Source organism: Schistosoma haematobium, chromosome ZW, assembly GCF_000699445.3.
Source record: "Schistosoma haematobium chromosome ZW, whole genome shotgun sequence".
Lineage (NCBI taxonomy): Eukaryota > Metazoa > Platyhelminthes > Trematoda > Strigeidida > Schistosomatidae > Schistosoma > Schistosoma haematobium.
The window spans coordinates 32,747,722-32,765,324 of record NC_067195.1 but is presented as its reverse complement, the minus strand read 5'-3'; the positions used below and the strand labels follow the sequence as shown (position 1 = coordinate 32,765,324).

Here is a 17,603-nt window from a genome sequence, read left to right as displayed (position 1 = left end):
CTTTGTGACACATCTACAGGTAGGGATCGCCCAATCGTGCCGAAACATTATCGACGCAATGTCTTCAACACATTGCACAAACTTTCGCATCCAGGTGTTCGTGCAACCATCAAGCTTATAGCAGAAAGGTTTTGCTGGCCTGGAATGAATAAAGACGTGAGGGAGTGGGCACGCTCCTGTGTAAGCTGCCAAAAATCTAAGGTTATCAGACACAATAAATGTCCCTTAGGCTCGTTTAAAACTCCCGATGCCCGTTTCGACCATGTTCATCTGGATTTGGTAGGACCTTTACCAGATTCAAATGGATACTCTTATCTCTTAACCTGCGTTGACCGTTTCACTCGATGGCCAGAAGCAGTACCTATTAAGGACATCACTGCTGAAACAGTGGCCCGCACCTTCGTCGAACGATGGGTAGCAAACTTCGGTTGCCCTTCAACCATCACTACAGACCGCGGACGTCAGTTTGAATCTGATCTTTTCCGTCGTCTGACCACACTTTTAGGAATCACTCGCTTCCGAACGACCGCCTACCATCCACAAGCAAACGGGTTGGTAGAACGTTTTCACCGACAACTGAAAGCTTCGCTATCAGCAGCAAACGTTTCACAGTGGACCGACGCTCTTCCACTCGTCTTACTAGGTATCCGCAATGCAGTGAAAGCTGACATTGGATACACTGCGTCTCAACTCGTTTATGGAACGACACTTCGACTTCCAGGAGAATTCGTGGATCCTTCATCCTCTTCAATGAACATGGATCTAACCTCCTACACGAACAGGCTTACAAACGCAATGCGTTCAGTTAAACCTGCTTTCACTCGACCTCAATCAACTGATGTTTTCGTTCAACCTGGCTTACGATATAGTACACACGTTTTCATTCGTCGAGACTCGCATCGACGACCATTCGAATCAGCATACGAAGGACCCTTCAAAGTTCTTCAACGTGAATCTAAGTACTATATAGTCGATAAGAACGGAACAAACGATAGCATCAGCATCGATCGCTTAAAAGCAGCGTATTTAGAAGGAAATCCTATCCACGTCGATTTTCCTTCGGTACAATCGAACGACACGACTCCAACACTTACAATACCTCATCCGACAACCAACACACACGATGATACTTCGACAGTATCCGAAAATAAACTTAAAACGACGCGTTCTGGAAGAAGGGTGAGATTTCCAGAACATTTAAACGACTATTGCACGTAAGGCACTTCTCGACATTTTATATTATTTTTAAAAAAAAACAATTTTAATATGCTTATATATTTTTATTTCTATTTAAAAAAACAAAACAAAAAAAAACAATTTTTTTAATGCTATTACGTGTTCATGAGTTTATTTTCCATTTTTTTCCGCCGACATTGTGTTTTTACGCACATACGAGTGTATTTTCGACATGCACTTACATTTTCTTTTTTCTTTTCCAGGACGGCTGGAAAAGAATGATGACGTTTATGAGGATCCGAAATTTTCATTGTACATTTTCTTTTTTTACTATGTTGTACCTCCGTCCCATATAGTAAGGAAAGACGACCAGACGCTGCTAAATTTAGTAAGCTATCAGAAGAGTGTTTACCAACGACAAACTCGTTGGGTTTAAACTTCTGGCTGGCCACGTCTTAGGGTCGTCACTGCCCCACTAGGAGGGAGTGATCTGTAGCGATAAATAAATCCCCAGAATAAATAGCACTAAGTTTTCGACATTGGATGCTGACCATATGTTTTAGTGGACTCATCTAGCTGAAGGCGCTCGGTCAGGCATCTGCACCAGATCACGTGTGGTAACGCCGTGCTCAACATCAACCGCAATCGCTAGCCAGATTAGATCAGAGAATTCCGATATATTGGTCATCGCCAAATATACTCTTCCGGTCTCCTCGACTCTGTCTTTTGATTTCTCTTGGTGGGAACGAAATATATTAGGTGTTACTGGTAGAAGCGTTGTCAAACACTGAATACCTGTGACATCATCACTACCATCTGTCCTAAACTTCAAGTAAAGTACAACATGATCACTGTTCACTGGTGGGGGAAGGTGCTGAATATCAAAGACATCCTCACAGTGGTGGATGAAGGCAAGTGCAAGTGCACACTATCGAAACCGCTACCTGGAGCTGTAAGCTCTATCTAGTTGATATTCGGTGCGTTGAAGTCCCCAATGATGAGACAACATTCTACCATACTCCAAGAACAGATGTGTCTTAAGATAAGGTCATCAGCAAGACAACACGGACTACAGTACATTCCTCCTATAGTCACCAACCCATTTTTCGATTTAATTTTACAACATGCTACCTCACATGTACCAATAACATGAGTCTCCGATATGATTGATTGTATAGGAAAGTGATCCCTAACGTATAACATTATGCCTCCCCCTTGCGACTTTAAACTCTATCACTTCTAATGCAGATATAGCCCGCAATGATGGGAGAACATTCTATATCTACCATGAATCAAGTTTCTGTAACAACAATTATGTCGGTCTTAATTCATCCACTATCAGACTTAGCTCGGACGTTTTATTTCTAAGACTACGAGCGTTTGTGTAGCACAAAGTTAGAATGTTCTGGGAATCATTCGTTCTTCCTATACAGACCTCGGAATCATTGGCTTCAAACACCTAACTACCCGAAAACCCTTATTGGTAAGGTTAGTTTCGCCATCTGACTTCCAAGTTCTTAACTCCGTAAGAGCGTTCTTCCACTTGATTCGATCCTCAAGCCGACAATCTGGTCGGATACGAATATTTGAATCAGGATTTTTTGTGCGTTATTTAATATTATATCTCTTCCATCAAAATTCCCAAGAGCCAGCTTCAAGATCCTTCTTGGTTGGGTCTCGCCTCCAACCCATTTACCAAGTCGTATTACTTCCGTGATATTTACCCCTGAAACCTCTTCATGTAGTACACTTCTTACCACAGACTCCACTAACTGCAGGTCATGTGCATGTCTTCTAGCAGGGTTGTTGTCTTTCGACTCCTCCAGGTTCCAAATAATTAAACTAGGAAGGGTTTTAGTATCTTTTGAAATTGTGTTCACGGCTTTCAATCGTGATGTTAGATCCTGCATATTAACTACTTGCATCTTACAATTAGTTTCTATCGTAACAGGGTCATGGGAGTCGAGCGAGTAACTCACAACAATGTTTGACGAAGGTTTACTTTGGGACTTCGGCGGATCGGTCTGAGAGTCCACCAAGGACCTGCCAAGTAAATAGGCATTAGTTTTAGTTATCTTTCCTACTCTTCTGTGTTTTCGCGTCATCCATATCCCATCAGTCGTAGCATCTACATTCGAACTAATCGGGACAGTAAATGTCTTATCCTGACTCAAATATTCGTATCCGACCAGATTGTCGGCTTGAGGATCGAATCAAGTGGAAGAACGCTCTTACGGAGTTAAGAACTTGGAAGTCAGATGGCGAAACTAACCTTACCAATAAGGGTTTTCGGGTAGTTAGGTGTTTGAAGCCAATGATTCCGAGGTCTGTATAGGAAGAACGAATGATTCCCAGAACATTCTAACTTTGTGCTACACAAACGCTCGTAGTCTTAGAAATAAAACGTCCGAGCTAAGTCTGATAGTGGATGAATTAAGACCGACATAATTGTTGTTACAGAAACTTGATTCATGGTAGATATAGAATGTTCTCCCATCATTGCGGGCTATATCTGCATTAGAAGTGATAGAGTTTAAAGTCGCAAGGGGAGGCATAATGTTATACGTTAGGGATCACTTTCCTATACAATCAATCATATCGGAGACTCATGTTATTGGTACATGTGAGGTAGCATGTTGTAAAATTAAATCGAAAAATGGGTTGGTGACTATAGGAGGAATGTACTGTAGTCCGTGTTGTCTTGCTGATGACCTTATCTTAAGACACATCTGTTCTTGGAGTATGGTAGAATGTTGTCTCATCATTGGGGACTTCAACGCACCGAATATCAACTAGATAGAGCTTACAGCTCCAGGTAGCGGTTTCGATAGTGTGCACTTGCACTTGCCTTCATCCACCACTGTGAGGATGTCTTTGATATTCAGCACCTTCCCCCACCAGTGAACAGTGATCATGTTGTACTTTACTTAAAGTTTAGGACAGATGGTAGACAATTTTTATCTGCTCCAGCCCGTCCCAATATCTGGGGAGGTTCTCCTTGAAAATATTAATTTACGACAATTTACGATCAAAACAGTTAATTTAACTCGACGGGAAACAATACCACTGTCTTTTTAAATAACCTTTTCCCCTTGTCGTATCGTAGGACGCGAGGTGACCTTCTACTGGTATTTTGTATCTTTAATTACGATTTCAGTGTTAATATTGCCTTATCTTTTTGCTCCCTCCAACACAAATGATCTCCGAGATCATAGCAAGAAGGTTCACAAATCGCAGTCTAATAAAATTAACATGGGGTCCCGTTTTTCTCAACGAGTAGTCAATGGTTGGAACGCCTTTCCCGAACAAGTGGTATCAGCCCCATCAGTTAATATTTTCAAGGAGAAGTTGGACCTTCGTCGGAAGGCAATCTGTTAGGTTTAACACATGTTCAACAACCTACTATCCTTATTTCTAAAGACTAGTTGTTTTAAGCGCTAACCGTAAGAGAGTTTAGAAAGACTCTTCACTAATTTCGTTCCCACACGCTGAACACACTCAAGTGGGTTAGAACCCCTTATCAGACAAGGGCCAGCATCTTGGAAACAGCAATCCAATTGTGGTCTTACACAGGTGAGATAGGGAATTCGAGACATTTCCTCTCCAAAGCATTCGAATGCTCAGCGAAGTGACGATAACGCACGAAATCCATTGAGAGCAGCTGGGTTGCAATGCGTACTTGTCCGAAATGGTGCCTTGGGGTACACTACTTTTGACCGGCTTCCAATCGGATAGCGTCCCATTGACCCTCATTCTCGTTCTGCGGTCACATAAGAAGTTTCCTATACATTCCTGCACAGCACTTATGATTCAGAAGCTCGGGAGCTTCTGCATAAGACCTAAGTGTGAAACATTGTCAAATGCTTTGCTAAAGTCTATGAATATCCCATCAACTGACAGACCTTTATCTAAGGCTGCTGTCCAATCCTCTCTCGCAATAAGTTAGTCGGACATGAATGCTTGTTACGATACCCATGTCGCTTCGAAGCTAACAGATTGTGTGAATCTATGTGACTCAGCTACTTAACCCGTATAATCTTTTCAAGTAACTTAACGACTATGCTGGTTAAACTGGCAGGTCGGTAGTTAGATATGATCTGTCTCTGAACATCCTTAAATATAGGACTGAATATGGCGTCTTTCAAACCCCTAGGGAGTCGAGCGAGTGAAAGGGATATGTTGGGGAGTGTCGCGAGGGGTCTTGAAATAATGTCCACAAGAGACAACAGCAGTCGTCTGTGTAACCCGTCAGGGTCAGGTATCTTAGAAGGTTTGAGGTTGTTGATCAATGGAAGAACAGTTTCCTCAGTCACATGTACAGACCCTATGGCTGGTATCTCGGTGTGATCGGGACAAGTATTTGTTACAATACACATAGTCTTCGTTAAAATAATTTGAAAAGGTCTCAGCTTTCGCCTTATCTGATTCAGCTGGGAAATCTGAATTTTCGTATAACAGTAACGGAGAAGGGCCATCACTACGTTTTATTTGCCATTTAACATATGAAAACAATCGTTTAACGCGATCTTGAAATCGAAGGTAAAGGCACGTAGTTTAATCTGCCATAAAGGTATTCTACAGTGTTAATCACTAGTACTAATCACATTCTAGTATGCATGCATTGCATTCACAACAATATAAAAACATATCTTAAAAATAGGCTACTTCTTTTTCATCGCGATGTGATACTTTTAGTGTTCATTTGCTATATAAAGGACTGTTAATCATTGATGTTTTATTCCCTACTACTTTCAGGTACATAGCGGAATTATCTCCTGTCCATGACTCTGCAGAGAGTAAGAGTCTCATTCAACAATGTGTCTACTCGGTTCTGAAGTATAGTGTGTGGGAGTTGCTAATGTACGACCAGTAAAAGTATCCCATACTCACACCCTTGAGCAGACCAATGATGATTAAGATATATTGCGCGAAATTAAAAGTTCAGTGCTCTTTGTGTCAACTGGATTTGTTCACCAGATTGTCCCAATCTCAGTTTTGTATTGTTTTTGATTATTCATAGTTTCTTTTGTGAATAAATGTAAGCCAATTTTCTGTACTTACTGGGTCTTCAGCTCAGTTTTTTTATTTTTTTGCTCCCAAACTCTTCACATACTACACATCGCACTCCTTCCGTACACAAAGTACCTTCAGAAGACGCAAATCTACCGAAGCTAAATGTCAGAGTGCTAGAAAGCTTGTGTGTTGTGGTTAACGAGGTACAGATTCTTAATATTCAGTTCCTACATACTTGGGATTTCTAAAAATGTTAATTATGCAACGAATCAATGCATATAACGAAGTGCTCAAAACAAATTATGAGTAATACTCGGTCCTTATGCATATTGTGTGTTGCAGTAATGTGATTGAGTGCATAGTTGAAGATGTTTATGTGGCTGGATAGCGTCTCCCCACTCTAACTCTTAATTCTAAACATCAACCTAATTTCTTTAATTTCGTGAATCAAAGGTTGCCTGTACCTGATTTCATTATAGCTAATGTCATTTGATAGCGGAAACCCCATGGGGTGTTATCCCAACTCACAAAGCTAGCATGACTCCTATTATTTCAAGCTTTCTGATTTACGATAATGAGTAATTTAACATATAGGAGACTTTTCCTCATATCATAATCCCTACTCCACCTTCATATTGTTGGCTGGGAATAAGCCTCACTTTTATCAAGTTATCTACGTGTACCGTAGTTAGTAACTGCGGTTATGTTTAGGTTTATTCAGTCACTCACTTGTGGATTAATTGGAGGTATGTCTCTTGCTATGCTGTAATTTTTCCTCGGTCTTTACTGACTGCCCTGCACCTGGCACGTCCGCAACATAATGAAGTGGCATTTCCGTCGTATAAAACTACATTTTTGATGTAAATCAGCGAAGACGACATAACAAAATAAGCCCTCCCTCAAGGATCATGAAAGTGTAGATAATAATTCCCGCTTCATTATGGCTGGTCACCAAGATCAAGGTACAAATTGTAAACAAGAGTAGAGTCCATTCTCACCCGATATTGTTTTTAAATTGTTAATCGTTTCATAACTAAGCAGAGTTTCTTGATTGACTGTTAAGTTGTTTAACATGGTCAGTGTAGCGTAAGTTTACCTTAATAAGCAGCTTTCATATGAGTAAAGAACCTTTATGTATAGATTACTAATGTTTTCATCACGAATTGACACCAGCTATAACAAAAAATGAATCTCAGTCTAAAATCTGATTAGTGTGTCCACATACTAAACTACCATAATACTTTAAGAAAAATCTCATCTTTACGCTCTCGATGTTACAGATAGTGATTATTCAAGTAATAGCTCAAATTTCGAATCAGTATAATTAACGTCTATTGCATTTCAATTTGTGCACTATCTGGTTGTTCGAATGCATGCTTCAGGAAACTTAATATTTGTCATTCACGCCATAATTGTTTCCTCTTACTTTTTAAGACGTTTCCGTTACATTCGTTATCATTATAATGGACATACTGGAGGACAAATAAAACAAACAAAAACTAGAATATGAATAATCCTGCACATACATTTAGGTGATTGAATTGACTAGCATATACATTAATAATAAACAATCAAAGTATAGTAGGATTGAATGGATAACTGGAGCTAAGTAATATTGGCATTGGATTAACACCAGAATCAAATTACTTTGTAAGTAAATTGGATTTATGTCGACACTAGCACTTAGAATCATCTGAAGTTGTATTGAAATGGAAATAACACTGGCAATAGGATATCCAGCAATCGTATTGTGGTGAAATAAATCCAGGACTGAATTAGACCCGTCTAATTTGCATCATATTGAAATGAATCCAAACTATTCAGAGCGTCAATTAGTCACCTGGTCTCTGGTATTTATGGACCAATGTAATAATGGAATATGACTAACAGAGAACCGAACAAAGAGATATTGGAAGGATTCACCTGTAAGGTATTCGAATTAATCATACAAATGAACACGAATTAACCAATAGAGTTGAACTAATGCATTTTACAGTCACATGCTCAGTTAGATATCGTATTCCGAAATGAATGTACAGTTATGTAGATGTAGTATGTCTGTACCAAACAACATAGTTTGTCCAGTCATTTTATGGTCACTTTTGCTTAATTGGTAAGTGGTGTTATTCTTTGAATACTTACTCTTCATTTACATCCTATAAGACGTTCATGAAACTTGTATTTTGATGTCACTCTTGTCACTGATAAGTTTTCCCACTAAAAGTAGAAATGTAACAAACCAAACACGATAAACTCCTTTGTATGACTAGATATATGAGGTAAAATGAGTAATGAGTGAATATACTTAATTTATTAGGTGGTAATCTCTAACTTATGATGTCTTAGGTGTTTGTCAATAAACGTGTTTCTGATATATCATCATAGACGACAAGAAAAGACAAAGGTCCAGTTTGCCACATGAAAGAACCACTGGATTTTCGGATTATTAGATAACAAATAGTATACGTAATTCAACAGTATTGGGACCAGCCTGTCTAGGAACATAAACCTTGTTGATTGTGCTTCTCAGAAACTAGACGTTTTCTTAACTAATAATCTTAGCTTAGTATTTCGTTTTGTTCTCAGAAATCAAAGCTGACTGCCCTTTAAACAGTTTGTAGTAATTTTATGGCAATAAAAACGAAGTCGAATAATTATTAGTCCTGCTAATTATCACCATCCCATCTTTTTCAAAAACACTTACTTGTAGTGGTACGGGTACATCCACTCTTTATCTTCCCTTAGATCCTAAGTTTCTATATTCCTTATAGTTTTTTTGAACACTTTTATCTCACTGATTTATATTTTTCCGGATCTTATCTCCAACCCCTAATTTTATATTACTACATATACTACTCTGCGATTCACTCTGACAACTTCATTTTTGTGTTAATGGGGTGTGGCAGCTAGGACCGATGTACACATTCGTCAGCCTCTACGTTTAGTTGAATGACTATTAATCATCACTGGCCTTACTGGTTGGATTTTATAGTCTTCCAGTTGTCTGAGAGTCGTTATGGTAGACAGGAGAAATGATTACGTGGTAAAATACATCCAAAACTATTGGGGAAAAGGATACAACTGATTTACTGTCTCTAGAGACACTTTGGCCTACTATTTGTGTGGAGTATGCTACCACTATCATATCAGTTCTGGTTTCCTAAGTGTTTTCAACACTATTATTCAAACTTTTCCTGTTTATCTAGGATAGTTACCAGTATTTGTATGAATGTGATTATCGTCGGTTTATACCATATGTAAAGCCAAGAGAAGTATTGCTACTGTGATGCATGCTACTTACGTTGACATATATAAGTAGCATGTAACACCAATCAGAGGTGGTATGCCTGGCAGCAGATGATTAAATTGAGGAGAACAGAAAGGAAATCAGAGGGAAATTGTAATAACAACAGAATAGGAAAAATCATGAAATATATAAGAAACAACTGAATGAAGATGTGAAAATAATGTATTTTATGTGTGTTTTTCACATTTTACGGAAACACTGTAATTTTGCATTTAATAATAAATTGGTGTTCCCTCACTTGAATCTTGTTTACAACACTACTGTGTTTACAACAACTTCGACTTTTAACCAATCATTCCCAGGTTTGGATTTTTACATACTTATTTCTCCTTGAACAGCCGAATCGTATCCCTAACGACCGCACAAACATCGCGACTCAAGGCTGTGTACACTAGCTCTGGTTATTTAGCTAAATAAGATCTAACGAAAAATGCTAACATGCAAGAGCTTGCTAGGCAGTTTAGTGTGCCCTGGCTGTACTAAGTGTTTCGTAAATAGTTAACCGTCTAAATTCTTGAAGAAAATATCGACTCACAAAAAATAGTATGGTTAACTAAGTTATTTTTTTGTGAGGTAGAAATCTGTTCAGCATATGGTAACCGAGATTCGCCGGTAAATTTTATTTCTATTCATTTTGGGAAATTTCTTGTCAAAAAGTACAAATCAGAAACATTACAGGCTAAAATTGATTATCAGCATGAAAAATTTTGAATATCGTTCTAGTTGGGTTATAATTTCCGTAATAATTATTAATGACTAACCTGAGGTGTAAGTCGTTCTTTGTACTACTGCCGAATAAGAACAATTTTTGGTCGGACCGCTTAAAATATGTTCTCTTGTATTTCTGCTCTGTTAAGAACCTCCATGATTTAAAGTAGACCTCTCTTGTCCTGAGTCTTGCTTTACTCTGTTTATCTCTTATCAATCAACCAACACTAGTAGAAAGTGGTCGTTGAGTGTATGCTTAAAGCCTAGTAGAGTAAACATTTCTTACTTTCAGATACTACTCAAACTAGTTGTATACTATTTTGGAAAGGAGACTGTACGCCTATTTATATAATTGATTAAATGTCATGTCGCTTTCAAGTGCAACTATAAAAGATAAAGGTCAAACAAGTATTGTACTGGTCCTAGGAATTGAAGGCTAGTCAATATGTTGTACTAGTACAGACAGATGAAAGTTGTACCTGTACCTGTATGGTCAAACAAATGTTCTAAAAGTAGTTCGTTAGAGATCTAAGAGCTAGCTTTAAATCAGTAATCTGGGTATCACCTACAATTTGTATATGTGATCATAGTTTAAAGTTTTCCAACTAAAATTCACTAAACACCAATTAAATCGGTCTTGAATATTGCGTCCACTACTTTGTAGCAGTTAGCCTAACTGAAGTCTTAGCTAAGATCTTTTCTCTTAAATTGGGACGATGAGAGATTGAGACCAGTCAAATGTGAATACGTCCAGTTTCCAGATTTTAGCTAAGATTTCAATCAATCTAACTGGGGAAAACGAACACCACTTGAAGTAACCATTTCTCTACTCGAGCATTACTGATCGAGTCAGAGCTTATGGCGCACTGTCATCCTAATTAGTTACCTCCAGTGGTGTTCGTTAAGGTTATTCACTTTCCCCATTTTCATCTAATATTGTCATAGACATACTTTTAGAAATAACACTCTCATCGTCTGACGTTCTACGGATTCATCTCCTAACAGGAGATTCACTTGTTGGCTTAGAATACCCAGGTGATATCGTTCGGTTTAGTGAAGACATTGACAAAATACCATCTTCCAACCACTTTAAGCAACAATCTGAGCATGTTAAGGATGCGGTTCTCTCCCTCGAAATATAAAATGTGACTTCATGATGGGTTTGTGTCATCGCCTGAACTAATGATGGGTAGTGAAGTAGTTGAACGCATCGACTGCTTAACTTATCTTGGGTGTCTCGTTGGTCCTGAGGCCTGACGAAATCTCTGCACTGATTCGAAGAGCTTTATCGACTTTCGCCAATGAAATCTCAGTGACTAAGTCATAGTTAAATAGTTCAGACAACATCTTACAATCAGTAGACCACTTCAAACACTGAAATATAGTCAAGGTGGTTTCAAATTTGATATCAAAGCTGTTCAGTCACGTAATAGCCATATGGTAAGTAGTTAGATACTATATGCCCTATAATTTATGCAGGTTTGTGGGACAACTTACTAATTCATCTGTCATGTAGAAAGAAGATAAAGTCAACGTCATTTTGTTTGTCAGGGTTCTAATGTGGTGTGACAACTTGGGTCTATACACTCATATCACAGTTTTTACATTGTATATGACTGACTGTTTGTCATTATGAACGAATAGTGTAAGTCGGTACTATTAATCAGATACATGTTGTTATTTGTTTACTTTTAAAATATTAACTCTTGGATGTATTGAAGAGACGCATAATTGTATGCTAGATACTCAACCCTTCTTATGTGTCATAATGTACCCATTACAAGTATTATCTCTCAATATTTAGATTTCTTCAAGATTTAACCGTCAACAATTTCTTTATTATTTCACCGGTTGACGTATAGTGAACTTAACCAAATCAATACATTAGACTTTCATTCTTGTCTTTTGACACTCGCTTTTGCCGCAGGATGTAGTTGTTCAAGTCACTAGCCAGCACCATTTATTAGAATACCGTTAATTTCTTTATCCACTTGTTATTTACTTTAATCTTTAAAAGGAATTTTTTTTTCTTCCAAGTAGAAATTACCAACCTCGTTACCACTAAGTTTGTAGGGTTGAGGTATAGACTGATTTATTTTCAGATGAATTGCATATGTAAAATTTTCTTACGATCTATGTTTTTCAGTAGTGACAATTGATTTTAGCATTAGATAACTCACGTGTTTTGGTATATGGAAGAAATTACTTTGACGATAGTTGTGTTTTTTATGGTATTCAGATACTATATCCACACTTAATTTCATTGGATTTGTAGCTCAGGATTAGTCTAAATATGTCAACCCCAAGAACATATGAATCAATGAAGAAACTGCTTGACTGTGCTAAATTGGATATCTCTTTCACATCAAACATATTTCAGTCAGTGAAATTTGACTATCCATTATTATCCGAAGAGTACAAATTGATTGAAGTGCCAAATTGGTTAGCCGATGAAGTAATTCATGAAAGAGGGGACCAAGCTATAACTTTAAAAGATGAACATAAATCTAATAACACAGGGCGTGTATTTGCTTGCATAAGTGACAAAACGTTTTCGGTTATAGAAGCAAAAACGTCTAATACGCTCCTTTTAGCCTCTAGTTGGTGGTTGCCTTCATCCGATGGGCCTAAAGAGAATTTAGTACTTGTTACACCAATTCAAGCTGTCAAAAATAATTACTTTGAACTTCAGCAATGTTCAGCTCCGTCTTTAAAACAACTGAGGCTTTTGTTATCTCCATCTCTCTACTATGGTCCTGTTGATGATGAATGTGATTCAGAGAATAAAAGCTCTAGTCTGAACTATTTTGATCGTGATACTGTTGAAACCCGACTGCCATGCAGTAAGCTGGAGCTTAATGAGGCGTTTCGACGATTGCATGTGTGTGAAATCAATGGATATTTACGAATGCTTGATCATGAATACATGACACAGGTATTTTAATTGTGTATATCTTCATTAATTAGACTATCCCCAGATTCAATCTTACTGTTCTTAGTTATTTTTAATGAAGTCTTCTTGTTGCAGGTGTGTCTGTTTTTCATTATTTAAACGGTACTCATCTATATGCTTAACACCTCTCATGCCTTCAGAAAGACATGTAGTTACTTCTTCCAGCGCCTGTCTCACATTCTCATCTCTGTAATTAACTGATTTGCTGGTGGCTATTTTTTTATGCAAAGTTTAATAATACTTTCCGTTATCAGCAATATCTATTGTGTATCAGATATGTCGAAATGTGTTTTGAGCAGTTAACTTAGGCTAATAATAACTATTCAGAATCGTTTTTAGAGGTTCATGAGGATAAAAAGCTTTAATGAGTATTTGTTTTTGATTGCGAAGAGCAATGTATTAAAGAATAAGCAATTGGTTATTTAAGTGGACGGAAGGATCACTGATCAAAAACAAATCTACGATGAAAAATTGCTGTATATCCATATTATCGTTGATAAAGAACAGAAAACTTCAGAACTTTAAACTGATTTAATAGTCGAAAGTTCGTCCTTTTTACCAAAGCATTTGACCACTGATATAACAGGTCTAGGAAAAACTGATCAGCTTTGATTAAAGTGACAAAATAGTACGTTATTCATTGCATGGCATGTAAATGTGAGCACTACTTCTTATCAGCAAGTTATAGCTTCTGATGTCTTAAATTATGAAAGTTATATTTTCTTACTGCCCCTCACATAATAATTGTGCCTCAACCGATTAAAGAAGTGTGAGTAGCTCATAAGTTTCATTTATTATGAAGTAATGTTTTGTTGATTTTATTTGGAATGTAGTTTAGCTCGATTCTACCTTTTTTAGTTTATTGGAGTGAAAAAATACACTAGAATGTTTCGGTCAGTCTTAAGATACAACCTATGTATAGTTCAGTATTATTTCGCTTAGGTTGAGTTTAGTGTTGCAACGCAGTTGTAAGGCAAACTTTGAAAAATACCAATGAACCAAGTTGGGAACTTACAAATTATTTGCTTATAAATCCTGACACGAAGTGTTTTTGATGGCCTGGCGGTCTAAACGCTCGACTTTCAGCTACTTGATCACAGGTACGAATCCTGCTCTATCTAGTTTGGTTTGGATAGACAGATAGTACCAATAGCCCTCACACCGCGATTACTACTCACAACAAATTATGTAAACCTATACTAGGTTTTTGAGTTATATAGCTTCATTGAATTTAAATTGGGAGCTACAAAAGTTTCTTTTTTCCTATAAATAGGTAGTTAGAGATCTTTTTGCCCTTGCTGATGAAAATGCATGGGACTGGCGTAAATATGGCTTCCCTTTGCATGCCTCAATAGAAGGCTTGGCAAATCAGCACCTTCCAAATATTACCAAGCAAATTATGATGCTAATTTGTTCTCAGCTAGAAAATCGAAAAGCATTTGATTCTAAAGATGTATACGTTTACCCGCGGAATTCGAAAATTTGTCAAATAGTTGGGGAGCATCTACTATCAGTTATTAGCAGCTTTGACCTAAATGACTTCTTAACACTGTGGAAAGCATCAGTTCCCAACGGACTGCGACCGAAGCTTCGTCGTCATTTAACTTGCGCTGGACGTGCATATTGTGAAATAACACCCTTACCTACAAACGGTACAAGCGTAAAACTGGAAGGTAATGATATCCGTTCTCGATTTCGATGTATTTCCCTGTTACGGTCTGAGGACTTACCTGATGAGAGTGTCGAGGCGCGTCTTAATGCATTATTTGAGAGATGTTCTATGTGGTCCGAACCAGAAATAGGTAGTTTCCTAACAGAATTGTTACCCCCACAACCTCCCAGGAAAAAGTCTTCCTCTAAACACTTAGTCCCAGAAAAAGGATCTCAAGTAGATACATTTTCTGACGTTTCGTATGCTGATTCTGATTCAGACTTCAGTTATGAAGATTATTGTACAGAGTCTACTGAAACTGTTTCAGCACTGGAAGATGTACCCTTACCAACTCCACCTGCTGTTTGCTCACTTCTAAACAAATTCTGTCGTGTTAATAATAGTTCAGTCGGACGTGTATTAACTCAACGACATTCGAAGTAGAAATTAGCGTCGCATCTTACTTTGTATATCATCTGTATTCTTTAGATGATCATGACGTTGAATAACTTTTTGTAAATGAAATTTCGTCAGATGAATAATCATGTCAATTATATTATGTTTATTATTGTTTGTATAATGTTGAATAAAGCCATTAATAATAATAATTACTATTATCAATAATCTATGTATTAATATTAAGTTTAAACAGTTGTTCATTAGTTATTTATTTGGTTTGCGAAGACAAAGGGTGGGGATATGTAAATGTATTTAATCAGTATATCAAACTTTGGGCTGATGGAGAAGCAAATCGACCATGGAGAGAAACATGATTCATTTAACCGATCATATACGTTTATCCAGATATATGACTTAAAATTAGACTTAAGTTTTCAGACAGTCAGTCAACCATAAACAACATAGAACTTGGCATAGTTGTGTAACAAACCATTTTATCTCATTTCATATCAACATCATGAGTGGATATTAATTAGTAGATTAACCGATTATAATAATATTAAAAATATCACACAATTTTGATAACCTTCGTCTTCTCATTACATTATCGAAATTTACCATAGGGACTAATTGTTTTAAATACGAACACTAATCGAAAACTAAACATGATAAATATTAATTCATGTTTGTATTGGTTTTTTGAATCTTCCCATTGATCTTTAGAACTGCAAGTGATCAGTCTCTTATTAGAGAAGATTCAAAATACCAGTACAAGAATGAATTAAACTTCGCCCCATTGCACAAGTCAGTGGCTATCTGGACTCAGTAGCAAAGTGGATAACGCGATGGCATTTGAAGTGAACGGTAATGGGTCCGAGTCCCGGAGTGAACATGGAATCTGAGATGCAGGTACATCCAGCTGAAGAGTCCCGATTAGGATGAAACGCGCGTCCTGAATTCCACTGCGAGCCACTATCTTCTCTGCATATAGGAAATATTAGTTTAAAAAGAATGAGTAAATTTGGAATGTGCGATTTATAGTTTAAGATTTATATGAGGGTAGAGGAAGAACTCATCGTTATCAATCCCACTAATTTCAAGCCATATCTCCTATGGTCTCCAATCAAAGATTACTTCATGCATCGATGATTCCGCTTGACCATCAGCTTAGCCAGCACAGCTGATCCAGGTAAACGGTTGCTGAGTATGCTTAGGTCTCTTAATTAATAATTTGGTCTCTATACAAAAGAAAGTGACTTGACTCTACCTAAGTGTTATTTTCTCTGAGTGTCGTAAATTTAATAGATTTCATTCGTTATATAGAATAGTATGGCTAGTTAACAATAGTAATTTGTTAGTACGCTTTTGAGGTTTACGAATGTTACTGTAATACGGACTGTTTCTACATCAAACTGCTGGATTCAGAAGAGTTTTAAACTTGAGGGTGGGGGTCAAGTTATGATTTTCGGTAGGATACGATTCAGAATTACATTAGGATAGACATATAACTTGATATCATTACAGTGATCAAATTAATAAAATGCTGGTAGGGAAATGTTGACTACTGTCTCTTCATTTCTGAGTGATGATAATAATGGGCTTTCGTTTGATCTATTTTTACCCTGATAACCCTACAAAGATTCACTCGGTATTAGTGTTAAGAGGCAGTAGGCAAGAATAATGAAATTTAGTTGTGAAAAGTTACAAAGTATTCATATAATACATATACATAGCCTTCAAACGCCCAGTCGCATCTTTCGGTGTGTTCTGCCCTCTGAACTGTCTTCTCATCTGGTCTGGTGTTCTGCCAACCTTGCGCTTTCGATGTACTGAAACTACACTCGGTCTGACAATTGTTGCAAGTTCGATGCCGCGTTACTTACAAACAGTCCTGTGAGTAGCGTTCATTTCACTAGTTCCTCACCATGCACAACATAAAATCACATATATGTTCACTCACTATTCGGAATTACACAATGTACAAAGGTGAATAAGATGCTGAACAAACTGAGTAATTTTGGATTGTTTACTTATTGGGTGAAAATCAAATGGTTGTGAAGAGATCATTATCCTAATAATCAGTGTTTTTTCCAACATCAGTTTAATTCATTACTCCAGTTGAACCATTTTCTAATTTACGTTATTTAAATAGCTGTGATTTTGGTGGAGTTTTGTTCTCTGAGCTGGATGGTTTGGTCGTGGAGCTTTCATCGTTCTTCTGACCGGCATCATATACGATTATTGTCATATTGCATAAAATACTTTCCGACCAACCAAATGTCCATTTGTTGACTATTTGGCGCCACTACCTATCAGGCAGATAAATTATATGGAAACTGGGGTCGATGAAGATATGTAAGCTTTTAGGGTTTACACCATTGTGATTAATACCCATC

General features: G+C 37.4%; 1 protein-coding gene across 1 annotated transcript in view; it reads left to right on the top strand.

The window, feature by feature from the left end:
* The first annotated feature begins 5,456 nt into the window (after nucleotides 1–5,456).
* The window catches only part of DSCC1 (Sister chromatid cohesion protein DCC1), a 68,596-nt gene continuing 56,449 nt past the window's right edge, over nucleotides 5,457–17,603 (top strand). Inside the window, exons 1-5 of the mRNA XM_051211081.1 lie at nucleotides 5,457–5,715; nucleotides 5,932–6,214; nucleotides 12,480–13,139; nucleotides 14,431–14,830; nucleotides 15,931–16,396. Of these exons, the coding sequence (XP_051071116.1) occupies nucleotides 12,498–13,139; nucleotides 14,431–14,830; nucleotides 15,931–15,992 (1,104 nt within the window). The 5' untranslated portion in view covers nucleotides 5,457–5,715; nucleotides 5,932–6,214; nucleotides 12,480–12,497 and the 3' untranslated portion in view covers nucleotides 15,993–16,396. The remainder of the gene's footprint in view (nucleotides 5,716–5,931; nucleotides 6,215–12,479; nucleotides 13,140–14,430; nucleotides 14,831–15,930; nucleotides 16,397–17,603) is intronic.